General features: G+C 42.2%; 1 protein-coding gene across 3 annotated transcripts in view; it reads left to right on the forward strand.

The window, feature by feature from the left end:
* LOC141151767 (tyrosine-protein phosphatase non-receptor type 9-like) overlaps positions 1–18237 on the forward strand; it is a 70820-nt gene extending 52583 nt beyond the window's left edge. For 2 of the 3 annotated variants that reach the window (XM_073637080.1, XM_073637078.1), the window contains 5 exons: positions 2872–2941; positions 3738–3816; positions 8640–8790; positions 9001–9208; positions 16732–18237. In XM_073637080.1, the coding sequence (XP_073493181.1) occupies positions 2872–2941; positions 3738–3816; positions 8640–8790; positions 9001–9208; positions 16732–16955 (732 nt within the window). In that variant the 3' untranslated portion in view covers positions 16956–18237. Of the gene's footprint in view, positions 1–2871; positions 2942–3737; positions 3817–8639; positions 8791–9000; positions 9209–14338; positions 14467–16731 lie in introns of all 3 variants that reach the window. The other variant, XM_073637079.1, reaches the window with a different exon arrangement.
* The last annotated feature ends 1294 nt before the right edge of the window (positions 18238–19531 follow it).

The following is a 19531-nucleotide window of genomic DNA, read 5'->3' on the forward strand; positions in this document are numbered from 1 at the left end:
ATGTCAGTCTCCGACCCCTGGGTCCTTCCGGAAGTTCCGGACCTGCTGTCTCAGGGTCCAGTACTCCACCCGCAGGTAACAAACCTGCACTTGACAGCTTGGAATTTGAGAGGTCACTCTTGAGGGATAAAGGGTTTTCCCCCAATCTAATCTCTACCTTGCTGCAGAGTAGGAAACCTGTAACTACTAGGCTCTACGGGAAAACTTGGAAGAAATTCCTTTCCTTTGCAGGTACGGATATAGTGGGGGAGGCCCCCGTGGTTACCATCCTGGAGTTCCTTCAGAGGAGGTTGGAGCTGGGGTTGGCCACGAGCACGCTGAAGGTTCAGGTGGCAGCTCTGGGAGCCCTGTATAACTGCAACCTGGCAAGGGATAGATGGGTCTCCAGGTTCATCAGAGCATCTCATAGATCCAGGCCCATCCCCTCCCGGAAGGCTCCTCCGTGGGATTTAAATCTTGTTCTTTCAGCCCTGACCAGAGGCCCCTTTGAACCTCTAGGGGAAGCGTCCCTTAAAACCTTGTCCCTTCTGGTAGCCCTCACCTCGGCTCGCCGCATTAGTGACATCCAAGCACTATCCGCAGGACCCCCTTTTACACAAATACTAGACGACAGAGTGACGCTTAGGACCGACCCTGTGTACCTTCCTAAGGTGGGGTCCCTTTTTCACAGGTCACAGGAGGTTACCCTCCCTTCCTTCTGCGCAGCCCCAAAAAACAAGGGGGAAGAGGCCCTTCACACCTTGGACGTCAGGAGGTGCATTATGCAATATTTAGAGGCCACACGGGAGTGTAGGAAGGACAGGGCTCTTTTTGTGTGCTTCCAGGGATCTCGGAAGGGACAGAAAGCTTCCAAAGGAACCCTGGCAAGGTGGATAAGGGAAGCCATTTCCCTGGCTTATTCCTCAAGCGGGGAAACAGCGCCGGTGGGCTTAAGGGCTCACTCGACGAGGGCAGTGGCAGCCTCCTGGGCGGAGAAGGCCGGAGCTTCAATCGAACAGATATGTAGAGCGGCGACCTGGTCTTCTCCCTCCACGTTCTTTAAACACTACCGGCTGGATCTAACATCGTCTTCAGATCTTACCTTTGACAGAAGGGTTCTGGAAGCGGTGGTCCCTCCCTAATCTTCACTGCTCTGCAATCTCTCCGTGGTGCCGTCATGGGGAAAGAGAAAGAGTAGTTACTTACCGGTAACGAAATTTCTCGGAACCCATGACGGCACCCGTACATTCCCTCCCCTTTTTTCTTACACATGGGTGTGCACAATCGTTACTACCTGTTGTTTAGTCACAGGGTGTGTCTGAAAAAAAAAAAAAAAAAATACATATATAATATATATAAATAAAAATGCCATATTTGGTGTTACTAACCTGGCGGTCCTCTCGGTGCTCTGTAAACCAACTGATGCGGGAGAGAGGTGCCGCCCTTTTTATCTGTAGGTTTCCTGTCCTTGAAGGGCGGATCCCCTCTCTCCGTGGTGCTGTCATGGGTTCCGAGAAATTTCGTTACCGGTAAGTAACTACTCTTTCTTCAACTTCCACCAAACATTTTCAATTGGATTGAGATCCGGACTATTTGCAGGTCATGACATTGACCTTGTGTCTTCTTTCAAGGCATGTTTTCATCTTTTTTGCTCTATGGCAGGATGCATTATCATCTTGAAAAATGATGTCATCATCCCCAAACATCCTTTCAATTGATGGGATAAGAAAACTGTCCAAAATATCAATGTAAACTTGGGCATTTATTGAAGATGTAATGACAGCCATCTCCCCAGTGCCTTTACCTGACATGCAGCCCCATATCATCAATGACTGTGGAAATTTGCATGTTCTCTCCATGCAGTCATCTTTATAAATCTCATTGGAACGGCACCAAACAATAGTTCCAGCATCATCACCTTGCCCAATGCAGATTCGCGATTCATCACTGAATATGAGTTTCATCCAGTCATCCACAGTCCACGAATGCTTTTCCTTAGCCCATTGAAACTTTGTTTTTTTTCTGTTTAGGTATTACTGATGGCTTTTGTTTAGCTTTTCTGTATGTAAATCCCATTTCCTTTAGGCGGTTTCTTACAGTTCGGTCACAGACATTGACTCCAGTTTCCTCCCATTCGTTCCTCATTTGTTTTGTTGTGCATTTCCTGTTTTGGAGACATATTGCTTTACGTTTCCAGTCTTGACGCTTTGATGTCTTCCTTGGTCTACCAGTATGTTTGCCTTTAACAACCTTCCCATGTTGTTTGTATTTGGTCCAGATTTTAGACACAGCTGACTGTGAACAACCAACATTTTTTGCAACATTGCGTGATGATTTACCTTCTTTTAAGAGTTTGATAATCCTCTCCTTTGTTTCAATTGACATCTCTCGTGTTGGAGCCATGATTCATGTCAGTCCACTTGGTGCAACAGCTCTCCAAGGTGTGATCACTCCTTTTTAGATGCAGACTAACGAGCAGATCTAATTTGATGCAGGTGTTAGTTTTGGAAATAATTTACAGGGTGATTCCATAATTTTTTCCCTCTGCTTGGTCTGAAAAAAGTACCACATTTTTTATATTGATTTTTTAGTGTTTCTTAAAGCCATAAAGTTGCCATTTGAAATGACTTTAGTTTTGTGCCATGTCTGTGATCTGCTTTTTTTCAGCAACATTAAAAACTGAATGAACATCCTCCGAGCCCGGTGATTCCATAATTTTTGCCAGGGGTTGTATATATATATATTTTTCCGCCTTATAGAGCATTGTAAGAGTGTATGTTCATAGAATCTGCTGCTGTAACTTCATATTGCATTTCAGTAAATCATTAAATTCACTGCTGGTCGAAAGCTTTTTATTATACATGTAGTAAACTTTTATTTGATCTTTCATAGACAACTGACTACATCAATGCAAGTTTTATGGATGGATACAAAAGAAAATATGCCTACATTGCTACTCAAGGTAATTTTTTTTGCGTTAAGGATTTGTCCAGAATAATTTTTTTTTCTCTTAACAGGGTTTGTTTTATTTTTTTTTATAGCATGTCTTTCTTTTAAATTCCCTCCTCTCTCTGTTAGTTCCCTCTTTCTATTTACTATGCTAGAGTAGTCTTTGTGCTATAAATCTGTGACCGCTGCAGTCGGTCGTATCGGTACTGACTCCTGTATATATGGCACCTGACAGCGGAGGCTAGTGATTGGCTACAGCTGACAAGTGGACGCATGCCATATGATCACTGCAACAAAGTAAATTTTCTTAGAAACTTTTATTTTCAGATCCTGGACAACCTCTTTAATATAAGAACAGATGATCAAATGCAGCAAGAGTTGCATCAAACAAGCAAAATACTGGCCTGAGCATTGCATGCTTTACAAATGATCAAGGTGATACAGCTGGCGAAATATGATCAACTGTATGCACATATATTAATTAGCAAGGAATGTTTCACTTCTAAAACCTTCAGAATTGTGAATGCAGCTCTTGATTAAAACATCTGTAGCTCAGTATTCATACAATATAAGTAATTGTATTTACAAGTTATTTATGTAGATTAAAAAATGAATGTATTAACCCAACTCCATTGTAATTTGTTACAAAACCTTTTGGAGGTTTTTGCGGTTACCCTTCAGTGGTTGGTAATGTGTGTGGTGCACACTCACTATATGAGACTATGTTGGTTCTTATGTGTGTGGCACAGGTAAGAACCAGTTTATTGGATCACCATTAAAGGCTTTTTTTTTTCCCTCTCTCTAACCAGGTCCTTTGCCAAAAACCTTTGATGATTTCTGGCGTATGGTGTGGGAACAAAGAGTTTTAATCATTGTCATGACAACAAGGTAAATATACTTGTACTAGTAGATGGTTGGTTTCGCCATGGACATAACTTTTCCAACTCCTTAAAGGGAACCTGTCACCATGAAAATGCAGTTCAATCTGCAGGCACCATGTTACAGAGCTGGGGTTGCTGAGCAGATTATTACATAGTTTTATGATAGTAAATTCAGTATAACCTGTGTTTTAATCATTTAAACCTCTGCTTTTTCTGGGATTTTCGGTCCAGTGGGCAGTCCTATCAGTGACTGACTACCATCTCTGCGTGCATACTTATACATACAAATCTGTCAGTCACTGATAGGACCTCCCACCGGACCCAAAATCCCAGAAAAAGCAGAGGTTTAAATGATTAAAAAGGGAATTAGACCTACTGGTAATTCTGTTTCCAGGTAGTCCCTTCGGACAGCACACATGGAGGTAGTCCTTTCCTTGACCTATGATGGGACAGGATCACAGAGATGTTAAAAGGCCCCTCCCACCTCCACCCTCCAGTGTTTTTTAACAATTACCACCGAAGGATGGATGCAAATGGTCTATACGGGCTACTAGAAACTCATATACAAGAACCACTTTAACAGCTCCAGCTCAACCCAGAGCCATGGCGACCAGACGAATGAATGACACGTGGGAAGACCGATTCTGCGAAAGCCCAAAGATAAAAATAAGGGAGGGAATTAATGGTGCTGTCCCGAGGAACTACATGGAAACAGAATTACTGGTAGGTCTAATTCCCTTTTTCCAGTACATCCCTCAGGACAGCACACATGGAGAAATACCAAATCAATAGCACCAGGGTGGGTACAGAAGCCTCCAGGGACCAAAGTCCTGGGCAAGAACCAGCCAGATATAGAAAAGATCCCCACCCCCTGTGGTGCTGATGTTTAAGACACAGGGAGTCTGGGCTCTGAAATTAATTAAAGAGGCCTAAATAAATGCCCTTACTGTTGATTGTGTCATATACATAAATATAATACACACACACACACACACACACACACACACACACACACACACACACACACACACACACACACACACACACACACACACACACACAGAAAATCAAGAACTGATTTGTCATATTCACATCTGGCTCATAATCCAGGACCTTGGTAAAACTCCGGGGACTGATAAGAACCCCTTCCCACAAGAAAGAATACTTTAGAAACTGTCTCTATACAAGTAACTAGCTCAGACCTTTCATGTCAATGTTTGTATTATATATAATTTTATTTTTAATATATTCAGGACCAGTTATCAAACTTGGGCTCGGCCTGGAGAAAATAAAGGCCTAAAAGGCGATCCCACTACCATATGCAAAATAAATGTGGGAACAAGATGAGATATTCTCAGTGATATTTGTACCCCCGGACTGCGCCCGTACCAGGGATCCTCCTTATTAGCTAGAGGAATGATATTTTCTTCCCATCGCTGAGGGAGATTATCTACTGTGAGGCAGTGGGACTATGGGTTCTTAAATTCCTTATTGTAGGCGCCCTGACTGCTGTAACAGTAGTGAGAGTACTGGGTCTTCTGCCATATCATGCTGTACTGTTGATTCACAACAAAAGTACAAAGAGGGTCAATATACCCTCCTTGATGATAATATAATATTACAGACTATAGGACTAGAATTTTTAACAGGATGATGATCAAGGATACGATCGCCATATGTGGAGTCGGGAAGGATTCTTTCCCCCAACATGATTTGCACCTATCTCATGGGTTTATCTACTCCTGGAACAGTAGTATGTTATAGGATGAACTCAATAGACATATGTCTCCCCTCAACCACAACCCCTTGTATTTAAAGGCAGTAGCTGAATTGAGATCCCTGTTCCAAAACAGAATACTAGGTCAATCAGAGCCAAGTTGTTCCTCTGGCTAAGCCCAGATGCACAGATTGAGGCAAAGGAAGCTGGATCTGGGTCCAGAAATACGAAGATTCTATAACCAGATACGAGCCTGGAGACACAAGGTACGAGGCACGATGCCAGCATCCCAAAGCATAAGCCGTAGGCACAGAACCTCAGGCACAAGGCCACAGGCACAATGAGAAACTATTAAGTACAATGAGGTACTATGAGGTCCAGAGGCACTATAAAGTACAATGAGGTACTATGAGGTCCAGAGGCACTATAAAGTACAATGAGGTACTATGAGGTCCAGAGGCACAGAGTTACCGTGAGGCATTATTACTCTACCGTGAGGCCCTGTGACTGTACCGTGAGGCACTATGATTGTTCCATGAGCCATAATGATGAGGGACTATGATTGTACCATGAGGTACTATGATATACCATGAAGCATAATGATTGTACCATGAAGCATAATGAGGCACTATGATGTACCATGAAGCATAATGAGGCACTATGATTACCATGAAGCACAGAGGCACTATAAAGCACAGACTAGAGCTGTGTTTGAAGGCGCTAGACAAGAGACTAGACGCTTTCAATCAGGAGAGTAATTAATCTGAATCTGAAGAATAAACCTCCTATATGAGTAGTACACCTCAATTGTCAGACTAGCCCCACCTGAAGGAGCCACTTTAATCAGGCACAGCTGGAGAGCAGCCTCCATGAAGATAATGTGCTGAATTAACACGGTGTCTTTTAGGCTATGTGCCCACGATGCAGAAATGCTCTGGATTTTTTCCTGAGCGTTTCTGCATCTCCCTGGCAGAAAAATGCATGCGGATTGTACATGCAGATTGTACATGCGTTTTTCCTGCCAGGGACACGCGGAAGTGAATCATTCTTCACATGCATTTCCGCATGCGGGTTGTCAAGGGCTTTCCAAGCGATTTTAGCATCACTTGGAAAGTGCTTGTCAACTTGGTCACACTATATAAATCCATGCAAACAGCATGGATTTATATAGTGTGACCTTAAGAATGGTAAAAAATAAAAAAACAAATCTATGCTTACCTTCCGATGGCCCCCGGAGTCTTGCTTCGCTGTGTCCTGGCTTGCCGGCTGCTCGCAGTGCACTACACTGAAGGACCTGCCGTCACATGACTATGACGTCAGCGCAGGTCCTTCAGTCCACCGCGAGTTGTCGGCAAGTGAAGACAAGGAGACCGCGTTTCATCAGAAGATAAATATAATATTTATTTTTTATTTTATTCTTTTTTTTTAAAGGTTCTATGGTACCCGGGTCCAGAGGAGAGTCTCCTGTCCTCCAGACCCGGGTACCATCCGCACATTGAAATGCTTGGATTCCGCATGTACAGATGCAGTGATGCGGAATCCAGGCCTTCCAATGAAAGTCAATGGCGGCGAAAACGCAGCGCTTGCGCAAAATAATTGGTAGTGCTGCTTTTTTTTTCCTCAATGATAATCCGCAGCGGAAATTTCCGCAGCATGTGCACAGCACATGCGGATTATCATTGGGGGACATGGCAGGCCTACTACCATGCGTTTTTTAAGCGGTTCTGCAGCATTTTTGCCACTGTGGAAACACTTAAACGCATCGTGGGCACACAGCCTTAGACTGATACTGGTCTGCAGACAACAGTGAAGCATGTGTTTATTCCACCATACAGAGAGACAAACATGCTTGGCATAAGTCAAACTGTGAAGCCCAATCATGAAGTCCTGTGCAGCCATGACATGCGGCTAACTGAAGTAAAACTTTAGCACATGGGGCTCTAGGCCCAGCTTTGGCATAAGGCATGAGGCTAGTAACTGCCCAGAGGCCTAGCCCCGTGCACTTACCTTTGCTGGCTCCACACCCATTGGAACAACAGGGGGAGCTGGTAATGCCGAGAGCCCATCATGGAGGGATGCGGGGTCACCACTGGCACTGCTGCACAGGATGGCTGCTGGCTGAGGGACCTCTGCCCAGAGAGGTATCAGCCCCGGACTGCTTGACAGAGGGAAGGGAAGGCCGAGACTCCCCGATCCACCTGAGTCCGTAAAACGAAGCTCCACCTTGGAGCACATGCACCTTGATACCAAGAGCCCTACACTGAGGGAAGCGCCAAAGCCAGGAGCCACTTCCCACTCTTCTGACCTGGCTGGGGGACCCCCGCCCAGTGAGGTATCAGCCCAGAGCATCTTCACAGAGGGAAGAGCAGAGATCGATTCCCTCCGATCCCCCTGAGCTCCCAGGTAATCTTTTCTCTGATGTGCATTCCTCTCCTGCGTCTGTCCTGCAAGGGACAGGAAAAAACACTGGAGGGTGGAGGTGGGAGGGGCCTTTTCACCTCTCTGCGATCCTGTCCCGTCATAGGTCAAGGAAGGACTACCTCCATGTGTGCTGTCCTGAGGAATGTACTGGAAAACAGTTTATACTGAATCTATTATCACAAAACTATATATGAATCTACTCCTCTCCTTCTGGTCTATAGCATGGTGCCTGCAGATTGGACTGCATTTTCATGGTGACTGGTTCCCTTGAAAGGGATTGTCCCATCTTCTGGAAAACTTTTGGGAACAGGCAGGCAATGGTATCATTTAACACAATAAGCCTTACTTATTGCTTCTTCCTTGTCCCCACAGCAGTGACTCCCTAATCTAGAACGTGAGACAATTGCAGCCAGTCACTGGAATCAGCAGTGATTCCATGGAAGACCACATGAGACTACTGCTGAGCTAACTGGTTATTTATAGGGCTACAACATTGGAGACATGCCACTGGGAATGGAGGCTTCAGTGGATATATAATGCTTATTGCATTAGTTTAAAGCATTCCTGACAACCCCTTTAAATTAGTCAGTTACATTGCTATCTATTGATCGTTTTGCTGATCTGGTCTAACATATTTGTTTTTGTTTTCACTTGAGTATTAAACCTTTTTCTATGTCTTTCTCATCCTGTAGAGTAATAGAAAGAGGACGAATAAAATGTGGACAATACTGGCCTCTGGAAGCTGGAAGAAGTGAGGATTCTGGGCACTTCATTATCAGGAACATTCATATAGACCTCTTTCAAGACTTCAAGTTAACTCATCTGGACCTCTACAATAAACAGGTACAAAATGAGCTTAGCAGTTTAGTCTGACCTTGGCACCCTGATCAAGAGCATGTAGTGCACCATTCTCATAGTCTGCAGCAACATTATGGACTAGTGGAATTAGAAGTGTAATTAAAAATTGGTTGCCATTAAATGAATTCTTAAGATTTGTTATACTTTCCTTCTCTCTGTCACCTTCCAGTATCTACTGTCTTTTGTTTTTTCCAGACCAATGAAAGTCGAAGTGTTGCCCATTACCAATACATGAGTTGGCCTGATTTTGGGGTGCCTAAATCTGCTTCTGCCATGTTGGACTTTAGAGCCCAAGTGAAGCAACATCAAGCCATGGCTGTGCAAGCATTGGGGTCAGAGTGGACTGGACATCCTGCTGGGCCACCCATAGTGATCCACTGCAGTGCAGGCATTGGAAGAACAGGTGAATATGACTGCTGTTGGTGCACAGTACTTGTGGCGGTGCCTCACCAAATACTGTGTGTAAGTGGGGTGTGCATAAACGGCTCTAAAGTGTGGCTTTAATATTTTTAATTAAAGTATACAGCATTATCTAGTATATACAATTTTGTTTGTTTTTTTAGTCCATGTTCACACGTTCAGTATTTGGTAAGTATTTTACATCGGTATTTGTAAGCCAAAACCAGGAGTGGGTGATAAATACAGAAGTGGTGACGTGTTTCTATTATACTTTTTCCCCTAACTTTTCCACTGCTGGTTTTGGCTTACAGATACTGAAGTAAAACACTGACCAAATGCTGAACATGTACTTACAGCGTTAGTATACTTGTTTTGTCAGAATTCACTCCTTTTCAGGAACTAATGGGAGGTGACTTTAACAGGCTGTCAGATCGTTTCTAAAGCATATATAGGTGTTCAGTGTGTGTGTTCTCTAGAACAAAATAAATGGATGGTTTATCCTGGCACCTGAAGGCCTACCTTCACTGCCATCTTTGTATTCCTACAGGCTGTGCTTTATAGGAGATCATTGTATTATTATTTACTGCAATTGCCAAAGTGTTGCATTTAAATACTAAAGGGAAAAAAAGTGTGTGAAAAATGAATACAGAATGTTAAAACTATCTAGAAAAATGTATAAATAACACCCATGCTTGAAAAACCCCACCTCCCTTTTCACAATTCTAAATGAAAAAAAATCAACATGTTTGATATTGCCACATACATGAAAGTCCAACCTATGAAAATATAAACTAAAGATACTATGTAAAAAATTTCACATCCAAATAAAATTTGAAATATCTTCATCCACTATGTGTGTGTATGTATATATGTGTATGTATATAATGCAGGGGTCCTTCAACTTTTTAAACAGGGGGCCAGTTCACGGTCCCTCAGACTATTGGAGGGCCGGAATATAGTTTTTAAAAAAAACTATGACCAACTTCTATGCACACTGCACATATCTTATTTTGAAGTAATAAAAACAATATAGGAACAAATACAATATTTAAAATGAAGAACAAGTAAAGTTAAATCAACCGGTATTTCAATAGGTAGGTAACTGTACCCAATAGGCAGCATAGGTTCCCAATAGGCAGGTAAATGTACCCAATAGGCAGCATAGGTCCCCAATAGGCCGGTAAATATCCCCAATAGGCAGCAAAGGTCCCCAATAGGCAGCAAAGGTCCCCAATAGGCAGCATAGGTCCTCAATGGGCAGGTAAATGTTCCCAATAGGCAGGCTGTTTCCCCCTTATAATGCCATATGCAGGCTGTCCCCCCCCCCTTATAATGCCCCATGCAGGATGTCCCTTTCTCACACCATATAATGCCCCATGCAAGATATCACTCCCCTGTCTTTATAATGCCCCATGCAGGATGTCCCTTTCCCCCCCATATAATGCCCCATGCAGGATGTCACCCCCCCATATTATACCCCATGCAGGATGTCACACACCCCCCCCATATTATACCCCTTGCAGGATGTCACCCTCCATATAATGACCTATGCCTCCATAGATTAAAAAAAAAAAAAAATCCAATACTCCCCTCACTTGCTGCCGCTGCTCTGGTCTGGACTCCAGCGTCGCCGCGGCGTTGTCCCGCTCTGCGCTGCCTGTGACAGCACTCGGGAGGGCGCAGTGTAAAGACGTCACCGCGCCCTCTGACCTGAGACGTCACAGGAAGCGCAGAGCACGGAAGACAGCGGATCTGCGGAGGCACGGGGAGAGGTAAGTATCTGCCTGCCGGGGCCCTGAGCAAGCGGGGGGAAGGGCGGGCAATGGCACTGCTCTCCTCTCCTCCGCCCATAGCCCGGCGGGCCGGATGAAAGTCCTCCGCGGGCCGCATGTGGCCCGCGGGCCGTAGTTTGAGGACCCCTGATATAATGTATTACAATGTGTTTTGTTTTTTTTTTACTTCAAAATATTAACGTCCTTGATTATCATCTGATTTGTTTGTGCTGGTTACATTACACTTGCTGAGTTCTGGTGGTTTTATAGTTGGACTTTATATTCCAATTGGGCTTCCCGGTGGGTGTTGTGTTCAGCACCCTATTCAGGTCTTACACTGTATGTTCACATTGTCCCATGTGGGTGTTTAACCTAGTCTTTCTTAAAGCTCACCTGTCGGCAGGATTGTGCTTAGTAAACCACATACACTGTCAGATGGGCGCTGTTACACTGAGTAAAAATTATACTTTTTGATGATGAAGTCTGTCCACTGGTTCTTTTATAATCTTTACTTTTATTTCTGCCATAATGATATGCATGTACTCTGGTGCTCTCATTATGTATTCATGTATGCCTATCTCTGCCTTGTGACAGGTCACTGTGCTATCAGTGACCCACCTACTATTTTAAATACTGTGTAATGTGTGTGTCATATTGAAATTTACATTCCCCAAAATGGCCATGGCGGCCAGTTCATGCGCAGTAGAATTTATCGTTTGCCGAGAGATGCTACTGCACACGCACGGGCCTCATTTTGCTTTTGGAAAGAGAATTTGGGTGTAGCAATATGTCGCCGTGCATTCGCAGTAGCATCTCTCGGCGACCGAGAAATGCTACTGTTCAAGCACGGGCGGCATCGAGGGCCATATTGCTGCAGGCAAATTTCTTTTTCCTCTACAAAATGGTGCATGCGCAGCAGCTAGTCAGTATTTAAAATAGTAGGCAGATCACTGAAAGCACAGTGACCTGTCACAAGGCAGAGATAGGCATACATGAATACATGTGAGAGCACATGCATGTCATTATGTCAGAACTGAAAATAAAGATTACAGAAGAACCACTGGACGGATTTCATCAACAAAGGTATCATTATACTTAGTATAATGGCACCTACCTGACAGTGTATGTGCTTTACGAAGCACAATCCTGCTGACAGGTGCGCTTTAAGTGATATGTATGTCTCTGTATTGTGTATGTACAGTACAGACCAAAAGTTTGGACACACCTCATTTAAAGATTTTTCTGTATTTTCATGACTATGAAAATTGTGCATTCACACTGAAGGCATCAAAACTATGAATTAACACATGTGGAATTATATACTTAACAAAAAAGTGTGAAACAACTGAAAATATTCTAGGTTCTTCAAAGTAGCCACCTTCTGCTTTGATGACTGCTTTGCACACTCTTGGCATTCTCTTGATGAGCTTCAAGAGGTAGTCACCGGAAATGTTTTTCACTTTACAGGTGTGCCCTGTCAGGTTTAATAAGTGGGATTTCTTGCCTTATAAATGGGGTTGGGACCATCAGTTGTGTTGTGTAGAAGTCAGGTGGATACAAAGCTGATAGTCCTACTGAATAGACTGTTAGCTGCTTTTTTCTTGCCATAATACAAATTCTAAGTAAAGAAAAACGAGTGGCCATCATTACTTTAAGAAAAGAAGGTCAGTCAGTGCGAAAAATTGGGAAAACTTTGAAAGTGTCCCCAAGTGCAGTTGCAAAAACCATCAAGGGCTACAAAGAAACTGGCTCACATGAGGACCGCCCCAGGAAAGGAAGACCAAGAGTCACCTCTGCTTCTGAGGATAAGTTTGTCAGAGTCACCAGCCTCAGAAATCGCAGGTTAACAGTAGCTCAGATTAGAGACCAGGTCAATGCCATACAGAGTTCTAGCATCAGACACATCTCTTCAACAACTGTTAAGAGGAGACTTTGTGCAGCAGGCCTTCATGGTAAAATAGCTGTTAGGAAACCACTGCTAAGGACAGGCAACAAGCAGAAGAGACTTGTTTGGGCTAAAGAACACAAGGAATGGACATTAGACCAGTGGAAATCTGTGCTTTGGTCTGATGAGTCCAAATTTGAGATCTTTGGTTCCAACCACCTTGTCTTTGTGCGACGCAGAAAAGGTGAACGGATGGACTCTACATGCCTGGTTCCCACTGTGAAGCATGGAGGTGTGATGGTGTGGGAGTGCTTTGCTGGTGACACTGTTGGGGATTTATTCAAAATTGAAAGCATACTGAACCGGCATGGCTACCACAGCATCTTGCATGCTATTCCATCCGGTTTGCGTTTAGTTGGACCATCATTTATTTTTCAACAGGACAATGACCCCAAACACACTTCCAGGCTGTGTAAGGGCTATTTGACCAAGAAGGAGAGTGATGGGGTGCTACGCCAGATGACCTGGCCTCCACAGTCACCAGACCTGAACCCAATCGAGATGGTTTGGGGTGAGCTGGACCGCAGCGTGAAGGCAAAAGGGCCAACAAGTGCTAAGCATATCTGGGAACTCCTGCAAGATTGTTGGAAGACCATTTCCGGTGACTACCTCTTGAAGATCATCAAGAGAATGCCAAGAGTGTGCAAAGCAGTCATCAAAGCAAAAGGTGGCTACTTTGAAGAACCTAGAATATAAGACATATTTTCAGTTGTTTCACACTTTTTTGTTAAGTATATAATTCCACATGTGTTAATTCATAGTTTTGATGCCTTCAGTGTGAATGTACAATTTTCATAGTCATAAAAATACAGAAAAATCTTTAAATGAGAAGGTGTGTCCAAACTTTTGGTCTGTACTGTATATAGAAATAATAGATATAGAAATGTATTTTAAGTTTATTTTTATCAATTAACAAAAAACAAAGTGAATGAAAAGCAGAAATATCTAAGTCAAATCATATATACTACAAAAAAAAGGGGGGGTCCGCACACCTTTAGTATTAAATTAATGTACAGGTGCACAAACACGCTATGAGTCCAGTATACAAACATATACAATTGTGCTCAAAATTTAACATACCCCGGCAGAATTTTTCCTTTCTTGGCCGTGTTTCAGAGAATATGAATGGTAACAAAAAAAACTTTTTCTCCACTCATGGTTATTGGTTGGGTGAAGCCATTTATTGTCAAACTACTGTGTATTCTCTTTTTAAATCTTAATGACAACCAAAAACATCCAAATGACCCTGATCAAAGGTTAACATACCCTAGTGATTTTGGCTGATAACATGCACAGAATTTGACACAAATGGGTTTGAATGGCTACTAAAGGTAACATCCTCACCTGTGACCTGTTTGCTTGTAATCAGTGTGTGTGCATAAAAGCTGAGTGAGTTTCTGTTGCATCTTTCATCCAGCCGCTGATGTTTCTGGATTGAGAGTCATGGGGAAAGCAAAAGAATTGTCAACGGATCTACGGGAAAAGGTAGTTGAACTGTATAACAGTTCTCTGAAAGAAGGCCAAGAAAGGAAAAATTCTGCCGGGGTATGTAAACTTTTGAGCACAACTGTACATACACAATGCATCAGCACACTGTGACTAATGAATGCTGAAGCACAGTCTAGGTATATGTTCCTATATTGGCCACATAGCGTGTTTGTGCACCTGTGCTTTCATTTAATACTATGGCTAAGTGCCCTACGATGCAGAAATGCTGCATATTTTTTCCACTTCTCCCTGGCAGGAAAAAACGCATACAGATTTTACATGCGTTTTTCCCGCCAGGTAGAAGCGTTTGTCAAGCGTTCTTCACATGCATTTTCGCATGCGGGTTATCAAGCACTTTTCCAAGCGATTTTAGCATCACTTGGAAAAGTGCTTGACAACTTGGTCACACTATATAAATCAATGCAACCGGCATGGATTTATATAGTGTGACCAAGTTAATAGTTGAAAAAAAAAAAAATGGCAAAAAATAAAAAAAAAAAACATTATACTCGCCTTTCAATGGCCTCCGCGGCAAAAACGCTTGAAAAACGCATAGTGGGCATGCAGCCTAAAGGTGTGCTGGCCCTATTTTTTTCTAATTTTTTTCTTTCTCGATGATTCTTCAATCCGGGCACTGTGGGGGCCAGGGGACCATATCATCACTTCCAGGACTCTGTTCTTCATTATGCTGAAGATAGTGTTTTTGTTTTTTTTATGATATTGGCTGTATGTTTGGGGTCTTTTTGTTACTGCAGAATAAATTTGGATCCAATCAGACTCCTCCCTGATAGTATTAAATGATGGTGAAGTATCTACCTGTATTTCTCAGAATTGAGGACACTATTAATCTAGACCAAATCCCCAATCCATTTTCTGAATTGTAGCCCAAAACTTGCAAGCAACCTCCTCCATGCTTTACTGTTGCCTGCAGACACTGCTTCTTGTATTGCTTGCCAGCCCTTCGCCAAACAAACGGTCTTCTGTTACAACCAAATATTTCATATATTAACTCCTCATTCATGAGCACCTGCTGCCATTTCTCTGCACCCCTGTCCTATGTTTTTGTGCATACTTAAGCCACTTGGCTTTGTTTCTGTCAGTTTTTGGCTGTAGTTTTTCTATGGAGACCATTTCTGGCCAGACTTCTCGAACAGTAGATGGGTGTACCTTAACCAATTCTGAGCTAATTCCACTGCTGGATATATTGTGATTTCAAAGGGAAGTAAGCATGATGTCTCTTTCGTATGCACCACTGAATTTCCTTGGCCGAGCACTGCATCTACAGTCCTCAACGTTGCCCATTTCTTGGTGCTTCCTCAAAAGAGCTTGAACACCAAGCTCACATCTTTAAATCTGCCTGCATTGAAATCTTTGCCTGGCATAGATCTTGTTACTGTGCGCAGTATTGCTATGGTGTATGATCTGATCTGTGATGTGAAATGGTCTTCCGCAACCTCACCTTTTTAGCAGATTTTGGCTGTTTCTCACCCAGTCTTAAGCCTCATATGCAGCTGTTTCTGTTTCAATGACATTAACTCTACATATAAAAGTAATGATCATTATCATCTGTTTGGCATAATTGTTTACTCCTACACCTGAGTATAATACTACAGAGTCCCTGTCTTTGTGATAGTGTACATCGAAGAATTCATGATGTTTTGAGAGCGAAGGGTGATGACACCAAATATTGATTTGATTTTTAGATTTTTTTTTTGTTCATAAAATTTATTTTTATCAATTGACCAAATGCAAACTAGTAACACTTCTGTTTTTGAAAGTGTTCTTACTTTGCAGCATTTGTTTTGCATAGTACTGTACCATTTTATACTGACATAAGCTCTTTTTATGATGGTCTTCTTGCTGAAGTGTTGCATGTAACAGCACAAAGGGGGAGCATGCGTGAGATGTATTCCTATGTATGCTATTAAAGCATGCACTATGTTATACCACTAGGTCAGGGATGTCAAACTCAAATACACAGAGGGCCAAAAGGCCAACCAGTATACAGTATAATTGGCCCCACATAGTCCTCCATACAGTATAATGGGCCCACATAGGGGTGGTAATTCTGGTGTCGTGGGCTAAACTAAACCACCCTGCGGGACAGATTTGGCCCTCGGGCCAGAATTTGACATGTATGCACTAGGCAAAGCTCAGATTTTGTGCTGAAAGTATGCAGGTTTGAGTCTCAATATATAAATGACATTATAGGTCATCTGCCTGTCGTCCCCCTATGTATACATGTACCATATATAAATGTGGTAGAAAAAAGTAGCTGAAGATTTGTCTTATGCTAATTCTAATAATTTCTTGTATCAATAGGTACCTTTTGTACTTTGGATATTTGTTTGTCCAGGCTGGAGAACATTGGGACAGTGGACGTTCTACAGACAGTGAAGAGAATGAGAACTCAACGTGCTTTCAGTATTCAAACATGGGATCAATATTACTTTTGTTACATGGCAATTATTGAATATGCACAAAGAAAAGGTCTTCTTGCCCCTGTGGAATGGTCCGACACTGAATTTGAGACCGATAGCGAGTGATTATTTCCCTCTCCATGGTACTAAAACATGTTTTCTGGGCTTTTCTTGGCCATAGCTGGTCCATTCTAAACTGGGTGGTGCTGGAAGGCTCTGCCCCTTTGCTGCCATGCAGTGTGAAGTACAGATCCCTTCAGTACACCTTAGGTTTGAGCTATTAATGCACTGGAAAGTGTCATAATTTATTGTAGCATGAATGCAATGGAGTAACTTGCACATAATTTTCTAGACTTGAACTAAACTGTACTTTTTATTTTTTTTTTTTCTTTGCTGTTCTGCGCAGAAAAAAATATGTACAACGTGTCACGGATCCCTTTGTAAAGTGTGTAGTATCTTGTAGATTTGTTTAGTCCTTCTTTTTATGATTTATTTTTTATGTCAATTGTATTGTGTCCTCGAAAGATCGCTTCGAATTCTTTAACATTCAACCAATGTCACCAAGTAGAGGTCCACATACCTGGTCACTTTGGCACTGTTGTATATAGCTAACCTTATCCGAATACAAGTTTCCCAATTGATTGAAGGTTGTGTCAAGACGAATCGCCAGTTACTGGTCAGAAGTGTTATGCAAACTCTTACTCGTTTCCCTTAATTCTTTCACAAGTGGAAGATTTAAGACAAAAGCCTTAAGCTATGTTTGGTTTGTTTGCATTTTGTTTAGGATGCTGAGGAATGATGGTTATGAAAGGCTTTCTTTTTTCTTTTTTTTACTTTTTTCTTTTTGCCGGACACTACATAAAGTGTAGGGTTTTGCGTACAATATTACACTGCCTGCATTGATGTGCCTTTTTAATGTATTATGTGTAGCACAAAGTCATAATGTATCCAAATTGAAAAAACAAATGCCTGCATTTATATTCTCAGGGGCCTCTTTCTAATTTCCATGTGTATTAGGGGAAAGGAATTGTTCTTTATTTTTTTTTCTTATTCTCACTGTCCCATGTACTTGAGAACAGAATTCTTTAGCGGTTATATTATTTTTAATATCAATGTATTTCTCCAATTAATTTAATTATTTTATACTTTAACAGTATTACTTTATTTCTCCAGTTTGGTACGACCGACTACATGGCAGTGGCTGCATAAAAAAATGAACCCAGCTACTGTATTTATAAGACTACATAATCATTGTAAATGTTTATATATGCTTTGGAATTGCAAAAAAAAATAGAATGCATTTATTTCCTTGCCATATTTAAAATTGCAGGACATGTTGGTACTAGACTGGCAAATACATGGAAAGCTACTCGGATGAACTTGTATGTCAGATTAAATATTTCTTTAGCCTTCAATGTTTCATTGTTTTTCTTTTTCTACCATCATTATTGTGGTTGTAATTTCCAAAATATAGAATTTAAAGGGAAACTAAGTAAATAGAACTCTCCCCTGCAGCCCCCAAACCGGACAAGCAGATCTCTAAAGGGAACCTGTCATGTCCGATAACACAATTAATCTGCAGGTTAATAGCATTATTGAGGTTTCCCGACACTATACGAAAGTGCGGTATCTGGGAGAGAATTAACCTTTATTCTACCGGAAGCTGCTAGCTTTTAGTCATGCAGGTGTGCCCGGAGCAATTAGTCACTGCTCTCAGCACTGAGAGCAGCAACGAAAGACACCATGGCACTATGACTGACAGCCAGCTCTGTATTGATAAACTGTATGAAACTGTATCGGCATGCTTGCATGACTGAAAGCCGGTGGCTCCCAGCAGAAATGGTCCATTTTCTCCCGGGTACCTCACTTTCAGTATAGCCACTGGGCTTTTCCATGCTGTTAACCTGCAGATTAATCCTTAATCTGGAGGTTAATGGCGGTATTGACAGGTTCACTTTAAAAGCTAAATCCATAGACACCTTTTATATCTCTTATCTGTTGCTGCATTCCTGAGAAATTGGCAGTTTAATCAATATGCAAATGAGTTAAGGGCTCTGGGTGTGACAGCACTTTCTGAGCCTCTGCCTTCTGAGGTTGTTTCCCCACCTAGCACCTCTTTAGCTTGGTTGATTGCTCACTGTCTGATTTCCTTGTCACAAAAAACTGACATATCTTCAAATCAGAACACCACCTGGGTATTGGCCCACTACCGGACAACTTTGGTATAACTCAGCTATGCATAATTGCATTTAAAAAAAAAAAACAGTATACTTTACAAATTGGCGCCGTTCTCCGGATCTACGCAGTGCATGGTCTACTGGCAGTGACGTGACCTAAACAATGATGTGACTTCTGCAGTCAATTCAGCCGCGGCTGACCTTCAACTGTCACTTTTCCTAAAGGTATTTTTTTCTAGTGGACAACCCCCATTTAGCAGTTGTGAGCGTTATTTGTCTTTTGGGGGATGAAGTGACCACATCTGATTAAAATGAAGATGGCAGTTTCCTGTATGTTAACAGTGAGGGTTTTATAATAGTAATACCTTATTCACTTAATCATGTAGCTGCTGTATTTTATGTTCTATTACAGTGTTTCCCAAACTCCAGTCCTCACGGCCCCCCAACAGGTCATGTTTCCAGTATCTCCTTAGTATTGTGCAGGTGGTGGAAGTATATCAGCAAGGCATCAGGAATTCTCTCACC

The sequence above is a fragment of the Phyllobates terribilis genome, unplaced genomic scaffold (genome assembly GCF_046119375.1).
Source record: "Phyllobates terribilis strain yellow unplaced genomic scaffold, ASM4611937v1 Scaffold_1__5_contigs__length_1240528914, whole genome shotgun sequence".
NCBI lineage: Eukaryota > Metazoa > Chordata > Amphibia > Anura > Dendrobatidae > Phyllobates > Phyllobates terribilis.